This window comes from Salvelinus alpinus, chromosome 12, assembly GCF_045679555.1.
Source record: "Salvelinus alpinus chromosome 12, SLU_Salpinus.1, whole genome shotgun sequence".
Lineage (NCBI taxonomy): Eukaryota > Metazoa > Chordata > Actinopteri > Salmoniformes > Salmonidae > Salvelinus > Salvelinus alpinus.
Genome location: NC_092097.1, coordinates 47,969,547 through 47,995,914, shown reverse-complemented (window position 1 = coordinate 47,995,914; position 26,368 = coordinate 47,969,547). Strand labels below are relative to the sequence as shown.

The window sequence follows — 26,368 nt, the reverse complement described above, 5'->3', positions numbered from 1 at the left end:
TTTCCTTAAGTTTGGGTCAGTCACAGTGGTCAGGTATTCTGCCACTGTGTACTCTCTGTTTAGGGCCAAATAGCATTCTAGTTTGCTCTGTTTTTTTGTTAATTCTTTCCAATGTGTCAAGTAATTATCTTTTTGTTTTCTCATGATTTGGTTGGGTCTAATTGTGCTGTTGTCCTGGGGCTCTGTGGGGTGTGTTTGTGTTTGTGAACAGAGCCCTAGGACCAGCTTGCTTAGGGGACTCTTCTCCAAGTTCATCTCTCTGTAGGTGATGGCTTTGTTATGGAAGGTTTGGGAATCGCTTCCTTTTAGGTGGTTGTAGAATTTAACGGCTCTTTTCTGGATTTTGATAATTAGTGGGTATCGGCCTAATTCTGCTCTGCATGCATTATTTGGTGTTCTACGTTGTACACGGAGGATATTTTTGCAGAATTCTGCATGCAGAGTCTCAATTTGGTGTTTGTCCCATTTTGTGAAATCTTGGTTGGTGAGCGGACCCCAGACCTCACAACCATAAAGGGCAATGGGCTCTATGACTGATTCAAGTATTTTTAGCCAGATCCTAATTGGTATGTTGAAATTTATGTTCCTTTTGATGGCATAGAAGGCCCTTCTTGCCTTGTCTCTCAGATCGTTTACAGCTTTGTGGAAGTTACCTGTGGTGCTGATGTTTAGGCCGAGGTATGTATAGTTTTTTGTGTGCTCTAGGGCAACGGTGTCTAGATGGAATTTGTGGTCCTGGTGACTGGACCTTTTTTGGAACACCATTATTTTGGTCTTACTGAGATTTACTGTCAGGGCCCAGGTCTGACAGAATCTGTGCAGAAGATCTAGGTGCTGCTGTAGGCCCTCCTTGGTTGGTGACAGAAGCACCAGATCATCAGCAAACAGTAGACATTTGACTTCGGATTCTAGTAGGGTGAGACCGGGTGCTGCAGACTGTTCTAGTGCCCGCGCCAATTCGTTGATATATATGTTGAAGAGGGTGGGGCTTAAGCTGCATCCCTGTCTCACCCCACGACCCTGTGTGAAGAAATGTGTGTGTTTTTTGCCAATTTTAACCGCACACTTGTTGTTTGTGTACATGGATTTTATAATGTCGTATGTTTTACCCCCAACACCACTTTCCATCAATTTGTATAGCAGACCCTCATGCCAAATTGAGTCGAAGGCTTTTTTTGAAATCAACAAAGCATGAGAAGACTTTGCCTTTGTTTTGGTTTGTTTGGTTGTCAATTAGGGTGTGTAGGGTGAATACATGGTCTGTTGTACGGTAATTTGGTAAAAAGCCAATTTGACATTTGCTCAGTACATTGTTTTCATTGAGGAAATGTACGAGTCTGCTGTTAATGATAATGCAGAGGATTTTCCCAAGGTTACTGTTGACGCATATTCCACGGTAGTTATTGGGGTCAAATTTGTCTCCACTTTTGTGGATTGGGGTGATCAGTCCTTGGTTCCAAATATTGGGGACGATGCCAGAGCTAAGGACGATGTTAAAGAGTTTTAGTATAGCCAATTGGAATTTGTTGTCTGTATATTTGATCATTTCATTAAGGATACCATCAACACCACAGGCCTTTTTGGGTTGGAGGGTTTTTATTTTGTCCTGTAACTCATTCAAGGTAATTGGAGAATCCAGTGGGTTCTGGTAGTCTTTAATAGTTGATTCTAGGATTTGTATTTGATCATGTATATGTTTTTGTTCTTTATTCTTTGTTATAGAGCCAAAAAGATTGGAGAAGTGGTTTACCCATACATCTCCATTTTGGATAGATAATTCTTCGTGTTGTTGTTTGTTTAGTGTTTTCCAATTTTCCCAGAATTGGTTAGAGTCTATGGAGTCTTCAATTACATTGAGCTGATTTCTGACGTGCTGTTCCTTCTTTTTCCGTAGTGTATTTCTGTATTGTTTTAGTGATTCACCATAGTGAAGGCGTAGACTCAGGTTTTCCGGGTCTCTATGTTTTTGGTTGGACAGGTTCCTCAATTTATTTCTTAGATTTTTGCATTCTTTATCAAACCATTTGTCATTGTTGTTCATTTTCTTCGGTTTTCTATTTGAGATTTTTAGATTTGATAGGGAAGCTGAGAGGTCAAATATACTGTTAAGATTTTCTACTGCCAAGTTTACACCTTCACTATTGCAGTGGAACATTTTACCCAGGAAGTTGTCTAAAAGGGATTGAATTTGCTGTTGCCTAATTGTTTTTTGGTAGGTTTCCAAACTGCATTCCTTCCATCTATAGCATTTCTTAATGTTACTCAGTTCCTTTGGCTTTGATGCCTCATGATTGAGTATTGCTCTGTTCAAGTAGACTGTGATTTTGCTGTGGTCTGATAGGGGTGTCAGTGGGCTGACTGTGAACGCTCTGAGAGACTCTGGGTTGAGGTCAGTGATAAAGTAGTCTACAGTGCTACTGCCAAGAGATGAGCTATAGGTGAACCTACCATAGGAGTCCCCTCGAAGCCTACCATTGACTATGTACATACCCAGCGTGCGACAGAGCTGCAGGAGTTGTGACCCGTTTTTGTTGGTTATGTTGTCATAGTTGTGCCTAGGGGGGCATATGGGGGAGGGAATGCTGTCACCTGCAGGCAGGTGTTTGTCCCCCTGTGTGCTGAGGGTGTCAGGTTCTTGTCCAGTTCTGGCATTTAGGTCGCCACAGACTAATACATGTCCCTGGGCCTGGAAATGATTGATTTCCCCCTCCAGGATGGAGAAGCTGTCTTTATTAAAGTATGGGGATTCTAGTGGGGGGATATAGGTAGCACACAGGAGGACATTTTTCTCTGTTAAGATAATTTCCTTTTGAATTTCTAGCCAAATGTAAAATGTTCCTGTTTTGATTAATTTAATGGAGTGAGTTAGGTCTGCTCTATACCAAATTAGCATTCCCCCTGAGTCCCTTCCCTGTTTCACACCTGGTAGTTTGGTGGATGGGACTACCAGCTCTCTGTAACCTAGAGTGCAACCAGTGGGTCCGTCTCCGCTATACCATGTTTCTTGCAGGATGACAATGTCTGCATTACCGATTTCTTTGGTGAAGTCCGTGTTCCTGCTCTTTAGGCCAAAGGCAGATGACCTCAGGCCTTGGATATTCCAGGATGATATAGTGAAGGCTTTTTGTTCCATAAAGTGTCCAATGTTGTTGGCCGTGTGGTTTGGCCTCAGGCCAGTAAGTGTGAGCAGAGCCTGCTGAGCATCTGGTACATGCCGTTGGCTTGGGCGAGTGTAAGAGTGGGGGTTGGGCCTGTTTGCCCGCTCACTACCTGGGCGTATGTGTGACTTCCATGTTGATGCCCTCTTTGCGGGGGTGGGGTGCATGGGGTGGGCAGGAGTGGCATAGGTCTGATTGGAGGGGGCCTAAATGGGGTGTGGGCATGGTTGATGTGGGGGGGTGTTGATTGGTTGGGGTGGGGGTGTGGATGTGTCTGGGGGTGCTGTGGTCTGGATGTAAGTCCTCTTGGCGTGGGTCCTCTATGTGTAGGTCCACGGGGGGGTCCTGCAGGTCTTGGAGGGTGTCTCGCTGGTCTGGGTGGGGTGTCTATTGATCTGTTGCTCCTGTGTGAAGTGTTGGGGCTGCGTTTGAGAGCGATGTCCTTTAGAGTCCGGACAAAGGTGGGCACTGCTGCCTTATAGAGGTGGACCTGGTCATAGAGGCTGTTCAAGTCCAGGGTGGAGTGGTGGGCCAGGAAAACATTTGGTTTTGAGGCACAGTCACGGGAAATGCTTGCGTTTACCCGCTGTATTGTAGCAGGGTGGAAGTCTTTTCGTGGTAGCAGGGTGGAGATAACCACTTGTGCATTGGGGAAAGTAGAAGAAGCTTTTTCAATCACTCCCTTCAGTGCTGTGGCCACCCTTTCCTGCTTTGCTCTCAGGTCGTTTGTGCCTGTGTGTATTATTATGTGGCTAGGTGAGCCTAGTTTGTCCTCAGACAGAAGGTCTAGGGCGCACTGGGTGTTTGGACACCAGAGTTTAGACACACTGTGTTTGGGAAAAAGTTTTTTTTCTTCTATATATTTCCCATTTGAGTCCATAAGGAGAACAATCTGTGTCTTGTGTTTGTTCTCAGTGGGTGTGGGGGGGTTGTCAGGAGGGCTATCAGGGTGGCTGACAGGGGGGGTGCTCAGGGGGGGTGAGAGCTGCTGGGCTTGGGGTTTTTCTTTTGTCTGTTCTGCTGTGATGTTGACTCTATGGTCAGGGTCTGGTGTGGACTGTTCTGCTGTGGTGTCGAGACTTTTGTCCGGTGCTGAGGTGGGCTGTTCTGCTGGCGTCTCTGTGGGGATGGCCACCTCCCTAGTGGGTTGTTCTCTGTCACATGCCATCCCCCTCAACCTCTCCTCCAGCAGTCTGATCCTCTCCTCCATCCCCCTCTCCCTCTCCTCCAGCAGTCTGATCCTCTCCTCTAGTGCTTTGTTCTGCTCCTGCTTCTGCTCTTTCTCCTGTTGAAGTTGTCTCACCACTGTCCAGAGTGCAGATATGTCTCTCTCCACCTCCAGCTCTCCTGGTCTGGTTAAGGGGTTGTTGTGCTGGACTGTTGTCTGGGTCTGTGCTGACTGGAGTGTAATCACCTGCTGTTCCAGCTCCACCTGCCTTACCTCCAGCTGGGTGAATTTATCCTTCATTTCAATGAGGGAGAAGTGCTCTGTACTGGGAGGTTGACTGTCTGCTGAGGGTTGCTCGTCTGTGGGGTTATATGATGAAGAGGTCTGGTCTGACCCGCTTGGGGTGGGGGTATCTTTATCAAGGGAGAGCTTCTCCTGCTGGGCTAATTCTTTGATTAGGTGAAAGTCCAGCTGAAACTGTTTGGGGTTGCCCTGTACCAATACTGTTCCAGACTTATATAGATTTATGTTAGCTGACTCAGAGTCCTCGTTGTCAAGTATCCTGAGTTTCCACCCCTCGTTAACCCCCCCTCTCTTAACAGAGGGGTAGTGTGCTAATATAGCACTGTGCCATGCCAGGGGATGGTTTGTGTGGAAGATAAGGTTGCTGATGTTCCCATTTTTGTAATATCTCTCTCTCTCTCTCTCTCGCTTCTACTCTCTCTCTCTCTCTCTCTCTCTTGCTTCTACTCTCTCTCTCTCTCTCTCTCTCGCTCTGTCTTGCTTCTACTCCCTCTCTCTCTCTCTCTCTCTCTCTCTCTCTCTCGCTTCTCTCTCTCTCTCTCTCTCTTCTACTCTCTCTCTCTCTTGCTTCTCTCTCTCTCTCGCTCTCTCTTGCTTCTACTCTCTCTCTCTCTCTCTCTCTCGCTTCTACTCTCTCTCTCTCTCTCTCTCGCTTCTACTCTCTCTCTCTCTCTCGCTCTGTCTTGCTTCTACTCTCTCTCTCTCTCTCGCTCTGTCTTGCTTCTACTCCCTCTCTCTCTCTCTCTCTCTCTCTCTCTCGCTCTCGCTCTCTCTCTCTCTCTCTTTCCATTTAATGATCTGCAGGACACAGACTCTGTATTGTGTTTTTGATGTAACTTTATTGGAAAAATCATACCAGTGAGCACAGATTTAATGCAAGATCGAGTGTGTGAAGTACTCCTTTGAAATCCACCTGCACAGCCTGTTAAAATTCACAAAACACACACACACAAACACACACACGCATACACACTCACATGCACACAGACACACCCAAATGCACACGCGCACACATACGCACAGTAGCACACGCATACACTCCCACACACATGCAGGCACGCAACCGCACACACGAGATACACTTTGAAATACAAACCAATGACTTACAGGTAATACTAAAGAAGAAGAAAAGCTATCTGGACTTCGAATTCCCAATTTGATCAAAGTGATATTTACAATCACACTGTGACAGCTTGGTAAACCTCCACAGGTCTTTCATTAAAAAAAGGTTGAATTTATGTAATTATCCTTTCCCAGCCCATCACTTTGTATTGTTATAATTCACAGACCCTAAAGCAAAGCAACAGTAACATCAAGGCCTGTGTGCTGAAACCTACCAGAAAAGTATTTCCCCTACAGTACAGGAACTGTCATTGGCAAAAGAAAATGTAGCAAGCGAGAAAGAAATAAAAACAACAACAAGAAAAGAAAACAAAAGAAATTTAAAAAATGATTAAACGAGATGAAGAAGAAGAATGAAAAGAAGAAGAATGCTTTTTGCTCATTTTATTCCAATTAAAGCTCAGTTTAGTCCCTGAGGGGGGCTATTTTCATGGTTCTTCAATTTGCCTTTACTCTGAGACAAAGATGAGAGCTCTAGAATCAGGCAGGAGAAGAAATACACTGAGGGAAAAAAGAAGAAAATCGCTAGTAGTCATCGGAACTTTGCACAAATCTTTCTAAAAACCGAAAAGATTACATTGACAAAAAGAGGTGGTGGTTGGTGGTGGTAGGAGTGGGTTGGGGGGTTGGGGAGGTGGTGTATGTGGGGATGTTGAGGGCTGACTCCCTGGTGTCTTTTCTTGTCGACCTCCAGTTTCAAGTGAGGTAGAGTGGCTTGTCCCTGGCTATCATGCTGCCGCTGAAAACAAGAAGAGAGGGAGACGGTGAGAAGGAATAAATAAAACACAGACTTCCCCTTCCCCTTTGAAGTACAGTAGGGACAATTATAAAACTAATATTGAAGGAATAAAGTGTGCCATGTGTTTGTTGGAGTACATTCCAAACAGATGTGGCTAACAAAAGTTTTGAAAACTATTCAGTTAACACTAGAACCGCTAAAGCAGTCATTTTGACCGCACATTTATTTATTTTTATACTCCGCCATTTTTTAAGTCATGCCCCCATCTGTCCTTGACTTTTCCTAAATAAGTCTATATAACAAACTGTTGTTGTTAGAATCTTAATATCACAAACAGAACTGGAGTTGGAACCAGTTTGAGGAGGGCATGTCATGTTTCTGAACGGTTTCGCTCCATTGCCCCTCCTCCTTCCAACAGTTGAAAGTGCAGTACCCAGCTGGTAATAACCCCGATAATTGCCTCGAAACTGAACCTAAACTCTACTGAAATTAATTTCACACATATAACAACAGATGAAATAAATGAAGTAAATTATGATTGGGAGAAAAGAGGAGAATGAGGATGAGTTGATGAGCGAGGGGAAGCAAATGCATAATTCTGTAATCACCAATTGTGAATGAAGAACAGGGCGGGCCAGTCTATTGTACCGATCCATTTTAATGTGCCCCCTTCACATGAAGAGACATCTGGTGGCATGTCTTGTGGGGTATGCATGGGTGTCCGAGCTGTGTGCTAGTAGTTTAAACAGACAGCTCAGTGCATTCAGTATGTCAATACTTACAAAAACAAGTAGTGATGAAGTTAATCTATCCTCTACTTTGAGCCATGAGAGACTGACATGCATATTATTAATGTTAGTGATACGTGTATATTTAAGGGACAGCCGTGCTGCCCTGTTCTGAGCCAATTGTCATTTTTGAAAGTCCCTCTTTGTGGCACAGGCTTTACTCAGAGCCAGTGGCAGAGTGGCAGGTCATTAGTAAAGATTGAAAAAAGTAAGGGGCCTAGACAGCTGCCCTGGGGAATTCCTGATTCTACCTGGATTATGTTGGAGAGGCTTCCATTAAAGAACACCCTCTGTGTTCTGTTAGACAGGTAACTCTTTATCCACAATATAGCAGGCGGTGTAAAGCCATAACACATAAGTTCCAGCAGCAGACTATGATTGACAATGCCAGTCAAATCAGTCATTTGTGTAAGTGCCGTGCATGTTGAATGTCCTTCCCTATAAGCGTGCTGAAAGTCTGTTTTCAATTTGTTTACTGTGAAATAGCATTGTCTGGTCAAACACCATTTTTTCCAAAAGTTTACTAACGGTTGGTAACAGGCTGATTGGTCGGCTATTTGAGCCAGTAAAGGGGGCTTTACTATTCTTGGGTGGCGGAATGACTTTTGCTTCCGTCCAGGTCTGAGGGCACACATTTTCTTGTAGGCTTAGATTGAAGATATGGCAAACAAGAATGGCAATATCATCCGCTATTATCCTCAGTAATATTCCCTCCAAGTTGTCAGACCCATGTGGCTTGTCATTGTTGATAGACAACAACAACAAAATGTACCTCTTCCACACTCACTTTTCGTAAATCAAAATTACAATGCTTTTCTTTCATAATTTGGTCAGTTATACTTGGATGTGTAGGGTCGGCATTTGTTGCTGGTATGTCATGCCTAAGTTTGCTAATCTTGCCTATTAAAAAATAATTAAAGTAGTTGGCAATATCAGTGGGTTTTGTGATGAATGAGCCATCTGATTCAACGAATGATGGAGCTGAGTTTGCCTTTTTGCCCAAAATTTCCTTTAATGAGCTCCAAAGCTTTTTACTATCATTCTTTATATCATTTATCTTTGTTTCATAGTATAGTTTCTTCTTCTTTTTATTCAGTTTAGTCACATGATTTCTCAATTCACAGTACGTTTTCCAATTGGTTGTGCAGCCAGACTTATTTGCCATTTATTTTACCTTATCCCTCTCAACCATAACATTTTTAAATCCCTTATCAATCCACGGGGATATAGCAGTTGTATAGTCATTTTCTTAATGTGTCAAGTGCAGCATCTGGTTGCTCCTCATTACACACCACAGACCAGCAAATATTATTTTCATCATTAACTTAGGAATCTTTACAAAACTTCTTATATGACCTCTTATACACTATATTAGGCCCAGCCTTTGGTTTACTTAGACATGGCTACTATATTGTGATCACTACATCCAATGGATTTGGATACAGGTTTAAAGCAGATTTCTGCAACATTAGTAAAGATGTGATCAATACATGTTTATGATTTCACTCCTATGCAGTTTGTAAATACCCTGGTAGGTTGACTGACAGCCCGAACCAGGATTCAGGCACTGGTTACAGTTTGAAGCTTTTTCTTCAGTGGGCAGCTTGATAAAAGCCAGTCAATATTAAGGTCACCCAGGAAATATACCTCTCTGTTGATATCACATACTGTACTTTATCAAGCATTTCACACATATTATCCAGATACTGGCTGTTAGCACTTGGTGGTCTATAGCAGCTTCCCACAAGAATGGGCTTTAGGTGAGGCAGGTAGCCATATTACTTAAACAGTATTTAACATGAGATTCTCTCTAACCTTTACAGGAATGTAAAGATTGCATATATATATATATAGGCCGCAACACCGCCCCCAGTGGCATTTCTGACATTTCTGTAGAAATTATAGACATGTATTGCTACCACTGTATCATCAAAGGTATTATCTAAGAGAGTTTCAGAGATTGATTCCATGAAACTTGTTTCATAGGCTACCTATGTTAATGTGGGCTATTTTGAGCACTTTTTGGCGATGCTTGATTTATTTAATTGCTTTACTGGGAAGCTTGTCAGAAGCAGACATGAACATATTATTTCTGTTTGAGCTGATAGTGTAGAGGGAGCTGCACACAGTGGACTTTCTACTAGGGCACACCGCCTCAGTGCTGTAGTATGACTCTGGTTCATAGGCACATGATTACTGTATACAATAGCTGTAAGATCGACAGAGGCATTCAGGACAGTTACAGGGACATAATGAAGTTACTTACATTGTGACTGCCAACGCCCAACATGATAATGTACATTTGCTGCAGCATTACTACAACTCAGAGGCACAATGGTAGGGATTATCTGAGCTGGGCTTTGGTCATGGATAAGTCATTGTCTCAACACAGCCTTGAAATGTGTGGACAGAGTCCAGGAGCCAAGATGATTTGGATGTAAGCATGAGCTGACAATAATTGACTATTTTTGACTGCTGTCATATTGACACTTACTGTAGCTGAGACAAAATTGAGGACTGAACGGTACAAAGTCAATTCAAGGACACAAAGCAGTAGTATCAAAGGTCTTTTCGAATAAACATTTGAGACAGCATTAAATAATACAATTGTGTACTCAAAGGCATTCACTTTACCTGTTAAAATAGCATTGAATAATACTCTCTGTGCCAGTTTATCGGACACAGATTAAGTATTGGACTAAATAATCATCCTGAATGGAAAATCTCCATTGAAATATTTTCTTAGTCCCAAGCTAGCCTTACTCTGGGTCCAGAAAACTGTCCCTATTCTAAGGTATAAACAGTATAGAATTAAAAATAGTTTCCTATACAAAGCCGATACTGGTCTGGGCTGTCTCACCTGCAGTGGTTGCCACCACACTCCCGATCACAGTATTCACTGTCCCACTCGTGGTTCTGTCTCCCTCCAGGGTTAGGGGCCCCTGGAGACTGGGAACCCACACTTTTCTGGTACTCTGACTGTAGGTGGGAAAATCCCTATAGGAGAGAGAGCGAGGCCATGGCATTAGTTTAAGTTTCTGACAATGTATACTGGCCATATGGAGAGGGTAGAACAAGAGAGAGATGCAGGGGGAGGGGATGGAGAGGAAGAGAGAGAGGGAGAGTCAGAGAGAAAGGGAAAGAAAGGGAGAGATTCCAGCCACAAATTAATAAAACATAGGGGCCATGGTGTTAGCTTTGCAGCTTTTAGTTGATGTGTTATTCCAACCTGGCCTCAGAGCAAAACGTATTATATATTACTCAAATATGTGCCACTCCGTTTAGTATTATATGTAACTTTATGTTAGGTTGGATTACCAATGTAATAGCGGTCGTACAAAATAATATGAATTGTAGTATGTACAGTGCATTTGGAAACTATTCAGACCGAGTGGCGCAGCGGTCTAAGGCACTGCATCTCAGTACAAAAGGCATCACTGCAGTCCCTGGTTTGAATCCAGGCTGCATCACATCCGGATGTGATTGGGAGCCCCATAGGGCAGTGCACAATTGGCCTAGTGCTGTCCAGGTTTTTATTTTACCTTTATTTAATTAGGCAAGTCAGTGAAGAACAAATTCTTATTTTCAATGATGGTCTAGGAACAGTGGGTTAACTGCCTTGTTCAGGGGCAGAAGGACAGATTTGTACCTTGTCAGCTTCAATGTTGCAACCTTTCGGTTACTAGTCCAACGCTCAAACCACTAGGCTACCTGCTGCCCCACCCTGGTTTGGCCGGGGTAGGGCGTCATTGTAAATAACAATTTGTTTTTAACTGACTTGCCTATTTAAATTATGTAGACAGGTGTGTGCCTTTCCAAATCATGTCCAATCAATTGAATTTACCACAGGTAGACTAAACAATTTTTGCTCTGACCAGGCTGGTTGTTCTTAGTTCTCTGACAACTTATCCTGGCTTATGGAGAGAGTAGAGAGAGACAGAAGGAGGAGGGGAAGGGATTGACATAGGAAGAGTGGGAAAGAGATAGGAAGAAACAGGAGGAGGTAGAGGCTTGCTCTTTACTTAAGGTCTGAATGCCAAATTCTGCTACATTTCTATTTTAGATTAGTTTAAATGCTAATTGGTTTGGCAGCATAGTACCTCAAGCGAGCCAATAACATGTACATTTTAATTTGAGAGAGAGACTAAAGAGAGAGAGAGAGCGAGAGAGTGTAACGAGGGGAAGGGAGAGATAGTTACTGAGTATAATGTATACATGCTTGTGATGCAAAGCTGAGGAACGGGAATGTGAATAGAGCTGTTTACATCTAAAGCAGATATCATGCATCAACCCTAAGTATTGTAGCTACAGTGGCAAGAACAAGTATGTGAACCCTTTGGAATTACCTGGATTTCTCCATAAATTGGTCATAAAATTTGATCTGATCTTCATCTAGGTCACAACAATAGACAAACACAGTCTGCTTAAACTAATAACACACAATTATACGTTTTCCTGTCTTTATTGAACACACCGTGTAAATATTCACAGTTCAGGGTGGGAAAAGTATGTGAACCCTTGGATTTAATAACTGGTTGACCCTCCTTTGGCAGCAATAACCTCAACCAAACATTTTCTGTAGTTGCCAGATCAGACCTACACAACGGTCAGGAGGAATTTTGGACCATTCCTCTTCACAAAACTGTTTCAGTTCAGCAATATTCTTGGGATGTCTGGTGTGAACCGCTCTCTTGAGGTCATGCCACAGCATCTCAATCGGGTTGAGGTCAGGGCTCTGACTGTGCCACTCCAGAAGGTGTATTTTCTTCTGTTGAAGCCATTCTGTTGTTGATTTACTTCTGTGTTTTGGATCGTTGTTCTGTTGCATCACCCAACTTCTGTTGAGCTTCAATTGGCAGACAGATAGCCTTACATTCTCCTGCAAAATGTCTTGATAAACTTAGGAATTAATTTTTCTGTCGATGATAGCAAGCTGTACAGGCCCTGCGGCAGCAAAGCAGTCCCAGACCATGACGCTCCCTCCACCATACTTTACAGTTGGGATGAGGTTTTGATGTTGCATACTTCCAAAGTTGTGGAAAAATGGCTTAAGGACAACAAAGTCAAGTTATTGGAGTGGCCATCACAAAGCCCTGACCTCAATCCTATAGAGCATTTGTGGACAGAACTTAAAAAGCGTGTGCGAGCATGGAGGCCTACAAACTTGACTCAGTTACATCCAGCTCTGTCAGGAGGAATGGGCCAAAATTCACCCAACTTATTGTGGGAAGCTTGTGGAAGGCTGCCCGAAACATTTGACCCAAGTTAAACAATTTAAAGGCAATGCTACCAAATACTAATTGAGTGTATGTAAACTTCTGACCCACCGGAATTATGATACAGTGATTTATAAGTGAAATAATCTGTATGTAAACAATTGTTGGAAAAATGACTTGTGTCATGCACAAAGTAGATGTCCTTACCGACTTGCCAAAACTATAGTTGTTAACAAGAAAATGTTATCAAATCAAGCTTAGCATTAATTTTACAGGCAGTCGATACATATCAAAACCATCGCCCCTGAGGAGCATGGAGCTAACAATATTCTTTCTGAAAGGAGGTAACGCGCTGTGTTTGCTGAACTAAACCGTATCCCCATCCAACCCTGCACACATCATTGTTTCACTACTCTTTTAACTCAACGTTCTACACTTAATTCTGATTCTGGACCAGTCATACTGTTTAGACTAATAATGGAATTGGTAATGGAATGCTGATCCAAACTAGTTGCTAAGGTTACAGAGAACCAAACGGTTATAAGTTGTTTGGAATTAGGAATGAGTAATTTAATAGGATCTCTATGGTCCATACTCTCCACACTAGCCTACTGAAAAGTGAGCATGTCCACTATTCCTTCATATAATTTGGTGATATGATATATGCTGGTGATATCGGCACTCCCAGAGTCACACAAACCTGCTGGCCAGGAGGAGGTGAGTGAAGAGAGGCCTGGAGTCCCATCTGGTGGGAGATGATTGGCTGGGACTGGCCGTGCTGCATGCGGATTGGCTGGTTGAGGAGGGAGTTCTGGTGCATGGAGAGCTGTTGGTGCAAGGGCGGGCTGATCTGGAAGGAGGAAGGGGGAGAGGCACTAATGCTGGGCAGCATCTGAGACTGGCTGAGGGTCCGGGAGAGTGCGTGACGCGTAGCCCCTGCGTAGCCCTGCATGTCCGACAGGGGGAAGCCCCCCGGCCCCAGACTGTAGGGGGAGGAGGGCTGGGGTGGCACGCTGTACAGGGGTGGATTGGGGGGCATCATGTGGGAGGAAGGCTGGCTCGTCTGGACACTTTTCGTCTCCACAGGGTCATTGTAGGTCTGAGGACAGAGGGGAAGACAAGAGGGACAAAAAGGGCAGTTAAAATAGGTATTACCCAATATATTACACAGCTAATTTATATTGGTGAGATACAGGTATGTCAATGCAAATATATTAGCCAATATATTACACAACTAATACAATAAATGGGTAGAACATATGAACACATCATCCACTCAGGTCCCTCTATGTGAAAATCATGATGTTTAGTTCATTTCAGCATGGAAGTCACATCCCCTGAGCTGCTTAATTTCATTAGACATTCCATCCTTTCATAGACTTTAAATGGCAAACCTATATGTATACGTTGCTGCGGTATGAAATATGTTCAGTCCCTCTCATTAGCTGTCACAGTTGTTGACGTGAGCTTTCGCTGTCTGCTATTTGGTAATGGCGTACATACTGTCTATTGAACAGAGACAGAGAAATAATCAATGAAAAGATGGATAGAAGACTAAAGACGAGGGAGATACATTTGCAGGTCAAGTGGGAAATGAAATGGTAAAGAATGGTGAGAGATTGGTGGGAGTGAAGTGTGTGTGGGCTCCCTTCCAAGCACTGAACAACCACAACTGAAAGCAGTACTATTTTATACTATACTATACTATTAAGCCTATTCTATGAACAACAGGTGAGTATTAATTGTGGAGATTTAGAAATGTGAAACTTCCCCTTTAAAGGGTCAGGTAGTAACAAGGTAAGGAAACCAATCATTTATCATTTGGGTTAACTATCCCATTATGTGTCCCTTGGTGGGTTGAAAAGCACTAAACTCCACTTTGACTTTCGGAATGAATGAACCTCGTTAACTTGGGGCTTTTAAACGAGACATTTACTGTAGTCATCAAGCTCCATTTGTGGGTGTTCTTTTCCCCCCAACATAGATTATCAGTGTGCGTCACAAACAAAATGGTAACAGGTGCACGCGGAACACTCCGGGCACGTGACTCATCCAAAATGTCACTCTGCCGATTTCTAATTACCTTCAATTCCTCTGTCCTTGATTCCCACTTCTCTTCAGCAATTTAAACACACTATTTAAAGAGGACTCCTTTTGAATGGCTACATGTACTATGTGTCTTGTTGTGAGTGGTGGTGAATGAATGGTAGATTTGCAGTTTTTTTCTGCCTGTTTTAATTTCTTTTAAAGGCCTGCCAATCTGCACACGCATCAATCAAGCCCTTGAATACGAGATGTGTCAGAAAGCAATATTTAATTACGCAAACGAGTGGTGAGAATGAGCTTTATTAAAGGGGAAAAACCTGCAACTGGTAAAGAGAGAGGTTGATGAATAAACTTTTCATGCCTTAATCAAGGCATTTGTTTTGGGCTTGTAAGCCTTGGAGGAAGTGTGAGGCCATGGGGACCGGTGAGAGGCTGTTTAACATGGTAATGCAATTTGGGTTTATGTGAAGGGAAAACAATGGAGTGAAGACATGGAAATGGAAGAAATAGGTGCTTGGCACTAAGACTGGCACACGGAAAATGTTAGTAGAATCTATTATGATGCAATCCTACTGTATATTATGCATCTAATCCGGTTCTGAATTTGTACTTTAAGACTCATAGTTGGGAACCACAGATATTAATTGATTATCTTGACTAAAGTCTAAATATCTAAGTATCTAAGTATATATGACAAGTTGAATACAGTATGTCTAAATATCTAGGGGTAAGAGGAAAGGTTTGAACAAGGATTGGATGAAGTAATGTTACACATGTGAAGGCATCTCCATGTATTATTAAATACATTCAAGTACATTACAGTACTGTATATCAAATCCATGAAATCCAATTCAGATCGGGATTCAACTCAACTCAGATTTTCTTTTCAGACCTCCTACAACCACTTGTTTTCTACTCTGTCCTGGAAATGTTTGGCGTCAATAGTGCCAGAGCAGCTATCAAATCTCATCTCCAACAACCCAGAATACAACTGATGTGAGCTAGCCTCAGGCAGTTCCTCAGGCAGTTCCTCAGGCAGTTCCTCAGGCAGTTCCTCAGGCAGTCCCTCAGGCAGTTCCTCAGGCAGTCCCTCAGGCAGTTCCTCAGGCAGTTCCTCAGTCAGTTCCTCAGGCAGTTCCTCAGTCAGTTCCTCAGGCAGTTCCTCAGGCAGTTCCTCAGGCAGTTCCTCAGGCAGTTCCTCAGGCAGTTCCTCAGGCAGTCCCTCAGGCAGTTCCTCAGTCAGTTCCTCAGGCAGTTCCTCAGGCAGTTCCTCAGGCAGTTCCTCAGACAGTTCCTCAGGCAGTTCCTCAGGCAGTTCCTCAGGCAGTTCCTCAGGCAGTTCCTCAGGTGGCAGAACCAGGAGCCACCATACTAAGCAATGCTCACTCATGCCTCCACACACACAGACACACACACACACACACACACACACACACACACACACACACACACACACACACACACACACACACACACACACACACACACACACACACACACACACACACACACACACACACACACACACACACACACACACACACACACACACACACACACACACACACACACACACAGACATACAGACACACACAAACAGACATACACACAGACACACACAAACACACACAGACACACACAGACACGCACACACACACACACACACACACACACACACACACACACACACACACACACACACACACACACACACACACACACACACACACACACAGACATACAGACACACACAAACACACACACAGACATACACACAGACACACACATACACACAGACACACACAGACACGCACAAACACACACACACACAGACACACACACACACACACACAGTCCCCACCCCCCCCAAACACACCTTTCGTCCATCCCGTCCTCTTGCCGTGTTGCAAATAACACAGACGAATAAAGGTGTGTGTGCCTGTGTGTGTGTGTGTGTGTGTGTGTGTGTGTGTGTGTGTGTGTGTGTGTGTGTGTGTGTGTGTGTGTGTGTGTGTGTGCGTGTGTGTGTGTCTGTGTGTGTGTGCGTGTCTGTGTGTGTGCGTGTCTGTGTGTTTGGGCCCTAATTTTCACCGTTCTCTTCAAAGCATACACACATAAACCTTCTCCAGCAGGGCTGCACGGAGCCCCTACCCCAGGATGAGAGAAGAACTCTCCATCTAATTTATTATCCCTTATATCACCACTGACCCATATATATCAGAGACGTGACCCCCCCCCCCCCCCCCCCGCCATTACCTTGGTAACCAGAGTGGCTCGGTACGTGGCCAGGGCTTTCAGGTACTCTTTCTTCGCCGCCTCTGTTTTCCTCTTGTAGCCCTGCGAGAGAGAGACAAACAGCAACAGAGCAGTGGTAAGTGACAAGGCACTAAGCTAGGCTAAGCATTTTAAATGACATTTTGGTAATTTAGCAGACACATATGAACAAATACTCTAGTATATACTATGATATAAATACTATAGTATTCACTGTAGTGTTTTTGCGGACTTTCCTGTAGTACTCATTCTAGTATTTACTGTAGTATAAATACTATAGTAAAATAAAACTGTAGTATATACTATATTATACAACGGGTGGGTCTAATCCTAAACGCTGACTGGTTAAAACCGCATTCCAGCCGGTGTCTATTCCACCAGTTACCACCGGCTAAATCTATGATGTTAAAATGCCTATTTATTCTGTTCCATTTGACTGCGCAATCCACTGTCTCATCAGAACAGCCAGGTACTTTATAAACTTGATCTCCACTATAAAAAGCATCTGGAAATGATCTCACATTTCTTTCAGACTAACATTTAGTTTTCAACAGCGATTTGTATTGGCTAGCTACCAAGCAAGGGATACGAACGTTGCAAGCCAGTATGGCAATGGAAAATTTAGAACGAACGACTGGGTCGCGTCCATAAATACAGAACAAAAAGTCTGAACGACTGGGTCTCTAGCAACTGAACCGGTAGAACGAACGAACACCCGGCTTGGGTAGCAACTAGAGGTCGACCGATTATGATTTTTCAATGCCGATACCGATACGATTATTGGAGGACCAAAAAAAAGCTGAGGCCAATATATATATATTTTTTTATTAATTAATTTGTAATAATGACAATTACAACAACACTGACTGAACACTTTTATATGAACTTAATATAATACATCAATCAAATCAATTTAGCCTCAAATAAATAATGAAACATGTTCAATTTGGTTTAAATAATGCAAAAACAAAGTGTTGGAGAAGAAAGTAAAAGTGCAATATGTGCCATGTAAAAAAGCTAACGTTTAAGTTCCTTGCTCTGAACATATGAAAGCTGGTGGTTCCTTTCAACAGGAATCTTCAATATTCCCAGGTAAGACGTTTTAGGTTGAGGTTATTATAGGAATTATAGGACTATTTCTCTCTATACCATTTGTATTTCATATACCTTTGACTATTGGATGTTCTTATAGGCACTATAGTATTGCCAGTGTAACAGTATAGCCTCCGTCCCTCTCCTCGCCCCTACCTGGGCTCGAACAAGGAACACATCGACAACAGCCAGCCTCGAAGCATCGTTACCCATCGCTCCACAAAAGCAGCGGGGAAAAGCAAGGGGAACAACTACTCCAAGTCTCGGAGCGAGTGACGTCACCGATTGAAACGCTATTAGCACGCACCCCGCTAACTAGCTAGCCATTTCACATCAGTTACACACCAGCCTAATCTCGGGAGTTGATAGGCTTGTAGTCATAAACAGCTCAATGCTTGAAGCATTGCAAAGAGCTGCTGGCAAAACGCACGAAAGTGCTGTTTGAATGAATGCGTACGAGCCTGCTGCTGCTTACCATCGCTCAGTCAGACTGCTGTATCAAATATCAAATCATAGACTTAATTATAACATAATAACACACAGAAATACGAGCCTTTGGTCATTAATATGGTCGAATCCGGAAACTATCATTTCGAAAACAAACCGTTTATTCTTTCAGTGAAATACGGAACTGTTCCGTATTACATCTAACGGGTGGCATCCATAAGTGTAAATATTGCTGTTACATTGCACAACCTTCAATGTTATGTCATAATTACGTAAAATTCTGGCAAATTAGTTCGCAACGAGCCAGGCGGCCCAAACTGTTGCATATACCCTGACTCTGCGTGCAATGAACGCAAGAGAAGTGACACAATTTCACCTGGTTAATATTGCCTGCTAACCTGGATTTATTTTAGCTAAATATGCAGGTTTAAAAATATATACTTCTGTGTATTGATTTTAAGAAAGGGATTGATGTTTATGGTTAGGTACAGTCGTGCAACGATTGTTCTTTTTTCGCAAATGCGCTTTTGTTAAATCATCCCCCGTTTGTTAGGAAGAAATAGTCTTCACACAGTTTGCAACGAGTCAGGCGGCCCAAACTGCTACATATACCCTGACTCTGTTACAAGAGAAGTGACACAATTTCCCTAGTTAAAATAAATTCATGTTAGCAGGCAATATTAACTAAATATGCAGGTTTAAAAATATATACTTGTGTATTGATTTTAAGAAAGGGATCAATGTTTATGGTTAGGTACACGTTGGAGCAACGACAGTCTTTTTTCGCGAATGCACACCGTATCGATTATATGCAACGCAGGACACGCTAGATAAACTAGTAATATCATCAACCATGTATAGTTAACTAGTGATTATGATTGATTGATTGATTGTTTTTTATAAGATAAGTTTAATGCTAGCTAGCAACTTACCTTGGCTTCTTACTGCATTTGCGTAACAGGCAGGCTCCTCGTGGAGTGCAATGTAAGGCAGGTGGTTAGAGCGTTGGACTAGTTAACCGTAAGGTTGCAAGATTGAATCCCCGAGCTTCTGTCGTTCTGCCCCTGAACAAGGCAGTTAACCCACCGTTCCTAGGCCGTCATTGAAAATAAGAATGTGTTCTTAACTGACTTGCCTAGTTAAATAAAGGTGTAAAAAAAAAGATCGGTGTCCAAAAATGTTATGAAAACTTGAAATCGGCCCTAATTATTCGGCCATTCCGATTAATCGCTCAACCTCTAGTAGCAACCCTAGAAATGTTATGAATAAATTCATCAAAATTACGTTTTTAATGAAAATTTGTCAATCATTATTTGAATAGGTTGGTAACCCGTTCTACAAAGGTGATAATGCCCTCAAAGACAGTGTTTGGATGGTTGGCATGGTTTGCCGTCCCTCGGCTTCTTCTCGGACCTAACAACACCCGTGTCAATATATCCTCCATACACTCCATACACATTTGCACACACTGTACATAGATTTTTCTATTGTGTTATTGACTGTACGTTTGTTCATCCCATGTGTAACTCTGTGTTGTTGTTATGGTTGCACTGTTTTGCTCTATCTTGGCCAGGTCGCAGTTGTAAATGAGAATTTGTTCTCAACTGGCCTACCTGGTTAAATAAAGGTGAAATATATATATTTTTTTTTAAATAAAAACCGTCTTCTTGGGCATTATCACTTAAGTATTTACTATAGTGTTTTGCAGATTAATGTAGTATTTACTATAGTGTTTTGCAGATTAATGTAGTATTTACTATAGTGTTTTGCAGATTAATGTAGTATTTACTATAGTGTTTTGCAGATTAATGTAGTATTTACTATAGTGTTTTGCAGATGAATGTAGTATTTACTATAGTGTTTTGCAGATTAATGTAGTATTTACTATAGTGTTTTGCAGATTAATGTAGTATTTACTATAGTGTTTTGCAGATTCATGTAGTATTTACTATAGTGTTTTGCAGATTCATGTAGTATTTACTATCGTGTTTTTTTCAGATTAATGTAGTATTTACTATAGTGTTTTGCAGATTAATGTAGTATTTACTATAGTGTTTTTGCAGATTAATGTAGTATTTACTATAGTGTTTTGCAGATGAATGTAGTATTTACTATAGTGTTTTGCAGATTAATGTAGTATTTACTATAGTGTTTTGCAGATTAATGTAGTATTTACTATAGTGTTTTGCAGATTCATGTAGTATTTACTATAGTGTTTTGCAGATTCATGTAGTATTTACTATCGTGTTTTTTTCAGATTAATGTAGTATTTACTATAGTGTTTTGCAGATTAATGTAGTATTTACTATAGTGTTTTTGCAGATTAATGTAGTATTTACTATAGTGTTTTTTCAGATTAATGTAGTATTTACTACAGTGTTTTTCAGATTAATGTAGTATTTACTATAGTGTCTCCCGGGTGGCGCAGTGGTCTAGGGCACTGCATCGTAGTGCTAGCTGCGCCACCAGAGTCTCTGGGTTCGCGCCTGGGCTGGGTTCGTGCCCAGGCTCTGTCGCAGCCGGCCGCAACCGGGAGATCCGTGGGGCGACGCACAATTGGCATAGCGTCGTCCGGGTTAGGGAGGGTTTGGCCGGTAGGGATATCCTTGTCTCAGTATGTAAAAAAAATAAATGTAATAAAATGTATGCACTCTACTGTAAGTCGCTCTGGATAAGAGCGTCTGCTAAATGACTAAAAAATGTAAAAAAAAATGTTTTTGCAGATTAATGTAGTATTTACTATAGTGTTTTTTCAGATTAATGCTGTATTTACTATAGTGTTTTGCAGATTAATGCTGTATTTACTATAGTGTTTTTGCAGATTAATGTAGTATTTACTATCGTGTTTTATCAGATTAATGTAGTATTTACTACAGTGTTTTTCAGATTAATGTAGTATTTACTATAGTGTTTTTGCAGATTAATATAGTATCTACTATAGTGTTTTTGCAGATTAATGTAGTATTTACTATAGTGTTTTTGCAGATTAATGTAGTATTTACAATAGTGTTTTTGCAGATTAATATAATATTTACTATAGTGTTTTTGCAGATTCATATTCTATTTACTATAGTGTTTTTTCAGATTAATGTAGTATTTACAATAGTGTTTTTGCAGATTAATATAGTATTTACTATAGTGTTTTTTCAGATTAATATAATATTTACTATAGTGTTTTTTCAGATTAATATAGTATTTACTATAGTGTTTTTTCAGATTAATATAATATTTACTATAGTGTTTTTGCAGATTAATGTAGTATTTATTATAGTGTTTTTTCAGATTAATGTAGTATTTACTATAGTGTTGTTGTATTATTATCTTTGACATGGAGGTTTTCTCTTTCAGGAAACCTACTGGAGAAACGCGAAAAGAGCATAACCTGTAGATAAGCAAGACTGCAGTCTGAACAGACAGTTCAGAGCTTCTACACTTCTCTATAACCTGTAGGGAACACAATATATGGTCTATACTTGGCATATAGGTTTCTAATTTATAGATGTCACAAATTGGGATATGGGGGAGGGGGATGGGAAGTTTATATGTAAATGATATGCTCTAGTATTTACTACAGTTAAACGTGTTTTTGTGGACATTATTGTAGTGTTTACGACAGTTGTTACTACAGTTGTTTTTCCCCCCAGATAATACTGTAGTATTTACTATACTATTCTAAAGAATACTACACCATTTTATAGTAAGTACTATACATGATTAAGTGATACTACAGTGTGTAGTATAGTATTCTGCAGTATACTACGGTTTACTATAGAATTCTATAGTAAGCACTGCAGTATTGTATAGTAAAATGTAGTATTTTTTTAATGTGTTAGACTAAAATCACTCTGTTTTCTTGTTGTAGCCCTGCGAGAGACAAACAGAAACAAAGCAGTGGTCTGTTTTTTACATTATTTAGAAAATGCTATTTTTGAGGCTAGGCTAGGCATTTTACATACATTTCTATCATTTAGCAGACACTCTTTTTAAGTACAGTGCTAAAAGCCCTGGGGTCCTGTTCAGGAGGGTGTTATAGAACTTTCAGATAGAAATGTATAATGTAGAACAGAAATGATTGTCTGTCAGGTTGAATGGAGGATTTTGTCTGCAACATTCTGAACGTTTCACCACACTGAATTCAACTCTGGTCTCTATTCCTTCCCAACCTAGATAGACACAATATTTGACTCAATGATGCATATAGTATCAATACCATGTGAACCACTGGAAAAATAAACATCCCATTCAGATTGTGTTGGTTTTCCCACAGTGATCGAACATGTCTGAAGAGAATGTGCAGTTGAGGAAGAGAGGGAGGAGGAGAGGGATAACAGGAGGAGACGTGGCGTTTAGAGAGAGAGGGGTGTGATGAAATAAAGGTAGAAAACACTATTTGCCACTCTGCATTTCGCTACACCGTTTTTACCTCCATGGAAGCAACACATCGCTAAATTAGAGTTGATGTCCCATCAAAGCATCTAGACGAGACAAACATTCCAAACAGCATTAGGAATGGACATCCGCCGAACAAACCTCAAATGATACACGTTCAGAAGGGGAATTCAAGTTAATATAATAGCGTGCCAGTCATGTGGGGTTGCCAGCCTTTGCCGAGGCTGAGACTGAGGCCCCCGTTCCTTTTTGATGGTAAGAAAACAAGAGCCCGTCCTTAAATGGATGAAAAATCCCTTGCCTACGTCCCAAACGGCACCCTATTTACTAAATAGTGCATTACTTTTAAGTATAGTAGTGCACTGTGTAGGTAATAAGTTGGCTTTTGGGATGCACATTCCCGCTCTTGGATTCTCTAGGGAGTCCTTCTACAAAATAGACTGCATGAGCAGAGAGAGGATAATTAAAGTTCTCTTCATAGAGTTCTTATAGACAGGTCGTTCTTTGATAGAGATGGGTCAGAATTACCATTAGGCATTCATACGTTGCAAATGCACACAGACAAGCTAGCAACGAACACATGGGTGCGCTCACATCTGAAAGACACAGACACACACGGTGGATAAGACACACACACACACACACACACACACACACACACACACACACACACACACACACACACACACACACACACACACACACACACACACACACACACACACACACACACACACACACACACACACACACACACACACACACACACACGCACACACGCACACACACACACACACACACACAAATGCACACTTGCACTGCAGCCTTCTATAGGGGGAGTAAAAAGATCATATATCTGCATTATTCTATTCTCTCCCTCTAATGGCATGAATGTCAAAATAGAGCGAATGGAGGGAGGAGGGGAGTGACCATATATGGTGATGTGTCATCCTTGTCTGCTTTGTTTCCACATGGCATACAGTGAGGGAAAAAAGTATTTGATCCCCTGCTGATTTTGTACGTTTGCCCACTGACAAAGAAATGATCAGTCTATAATTTTAATGGTAGGTTTATTTGAACAGTGAGAGACAGAATATCAACAAAAAAATCCAGAAAAACGCATGTCAAAAATGTTATGAATTGATTTGCATTTTAATGAGGGAAATAAGTATTTGACCCCTCTGCAAAACATGACTTAGTACTTGGTGGCAAAACCCTTGTTGGCAATCACAGAGGTCAGACGTTTCTTGTAGTTGGCCACCAGGTTTGCACACATCTCAGGAGGGATTTTGTCCCACTCCTCTTTGCAGATCTTCTTCAAGTCATTAAGGTTTCGAGGCTGACGTTTGGCAACTCGAACCTTCAGCTCCCTCCACAGATTTTCTATGGGATTAAGGTCTGGAGACTGGCTAGGCCACTCCAGGACCTTAATGTGCTTCTTCTTGAGCCACTCCTTTGTTGCCTTGGCCGTGTGTTTTGGGTCATTGTCATGCTGGAATACCCATCCACGACCCATTTTCAATAGGTTTTCACCCAAGATTTGACGGTACATGGCCCCGTCCATCGTCCCTTTGATGCGGTGAAGTTGTCCTGTCCCTTTAGCAGAAAAACACCCCCAAAGCATAATGTTTCCACCTCCATGTTTGACGGTGGGGATGGTTTCTTGGGGTCATAGGCAGCATTCCTCCTCCTCCAAACACGGCAAGTTGGGTTGATGCCAAAGAACTCCATTTTGGTCTCATCTGACCACAACACGTTTACCCAGTTGTCCTCTGAATCATTCAGATGTTCATTGGCAAACTTCAGACGGGCATGTATATGTGCTTTCTTGAGCAGGGGGACCTTGCGGGCGCTGCAGGATTTCAGTCCTTCACGGCATAGTGTGTTACCAATTGTTTTCTTGATGACTATGGTCCCAGCTGCCTTGAGATCATTGACAAGATCCTCCTGTGTAGTTCTGGGCTGATTCCTCACCGTTCTCATGATCATTGCAACTCCACGAGGTGAGATCTTGCATGGAGCCCCAGGCTGAGGGAGATTGACAGTTCTTTTGTGTTTCTTCCATTTGCGAATAATCACAGAAACTGTTGTCACCTTCTCACCAAGCTGCTTGGCGATGGTCTTGTAGCCCATTCCAGCCTTGTGTAGGTCTACAATCTTGTCCCTGACATCCTTGGAGAGCTCTTTGGTCTTGGCCATGGTGGAGAGTTTGGAATCTGATTGATTGATTGCTTCTGTGGACAGGTATCTTTTATACAGGTAAGAAACTGAGATTAGGAGCACTCCCTTTAAGAGTGTGCTCCTAATCTCCGTTCGTTACCTGTATGAAAGACACCTGGGAGCCAGAAATCTTTTTTGATTGAGAAGGGGTCAAATACTTATTTCCCTCATTAAAATGCAAATCAATTTATAACATTTTTGACATGCATTTTTCTGGATATTTTTGTTGTTATTCTGTCTCTCACTGTTCAAATAAACCTACCATTAAAATTATAGACTGATAATTTCTTTGTCAGTGGGCAAACGTACAAAATCAGCAGGGGATCAAATACTTTTTTCCCTCACTGTATATTCATATCGAAGTCTGTTAATATATACAAAAACATCTGGACATATATCTTAATCCTAGAACAAAAAAATTGAACAGACTGTGATGATATTTCTGGGTTGGAAGTTGCAACCTTAGCTCCTCAGCCCTTAAATAATGATAGAGCCGGCGCTGCCTATTTAACGCACCCCTAAGTACACCCAGCAGCTTTCATTTCAAATTCATTTAACACAGCTAATGATTCGTCCGACAACGGATACTTTTAAATAAATTACCATGCCTAAGGATTCTCTAATTATTCCAAAGTGAGTGCATTCATTAGCGATTGAAGCCGTCAGAGGCTGCAGGTCGGGATGAATTAGAAATAACAAAGCTTCAAGGGAGCATATGCCACGGTCGTAATCCTGACACGGGGGGGTGTCCCGCAAGAATTAGCTGGTAATTGTACCTTAATGAAATCTTCTTGTTTGATAACCAGTTAATTATAGGAGACAATAACTCCTGAACCCTTGCCGACACCAACTGAGTGATTACCCCCACAATCTCCCCCATCTCCCCCACAAAGAAGATGGAGAGAGAGACAGAGAAGGGATAGACGGAGGGAGAGATAGGGAGAGACAGAGAAGAGCTAGACGGAGGGAGAGATAGGGAGAGACAGAGAAGAGCTAGACGGAGGGAGAGATAGGGAGAGACAGAGAAGGGATAGACAGAGGGAGAGATAGGGAGAGACAGAGAAGGGATAGACAGAGGGAGAGATAGGGAGAGACAGAGAAGAGATAGACAGAGGGAGAGTTAGGGAGAGACAGAGAAGAGATAGACGGAGGAAGAGATAGGGAGAGACAGAGAAGGGATAGATGGAGGGAGAGATAGGGAGAGACAGAGAAGGGATAGACGAAGGGAGAGACAGAGAAGGGATAGACGAAGGGAGAGAGAGGGAGAGACAGAGAAGAGATAGACGGAGGGAGAGTTAGGGAGAGACAGAGAAGAGATAGACGGAGGAAGAGATAGGGAGAGACAGAGAAGGGATAGACGGAGGGAGAGATAGGGAGAGACAGAGAATAGATAGACGGAGGGAGAG

At 42.0% G+C, this 26,368-nt stretch overlaps 1 protein-coding gene across 3 annotated transcripts in view; it reads right to left on the bottom strand.

Annotated features, from left to right (window-relative positions):
• Positions 1-5,446: 5,446 nt before the first annotated feature.
• The window catches only part of LOC139536282 (TOX high mobility group box family member 2-like), a 189,900-nt gene continuing 168,978 nt past the window's right edge, over positions 5,447-26,368 (bottom strand). For all 3 annotated transcript variants that reach the window (XM_071336679.1, XM_071336681.1, XM_071336682.1), the window contains 4 exons: positions 16,797-16,877; positions 13,195-13,593; positions 10,139-10,275; positions 5,447-6,490 (listed from right to left, as the gene is read on the bottom strand). In XM_071336679.1, the coding sequence (XP_071192780.1) occupies positions 6,448-6,490; positions 10,139-10,275; positions 13,195-13,593; positions 16,797-16,877 (660 nt within the window). In that variant the 3' untranslated portion in view covers positions 5,447-6,447. The remainder of the gene's footprint in view (positions 6,491-10,138; positions 10,276-13,194; positions 13,594-16,796; positions 16,878-26,368) is intronic.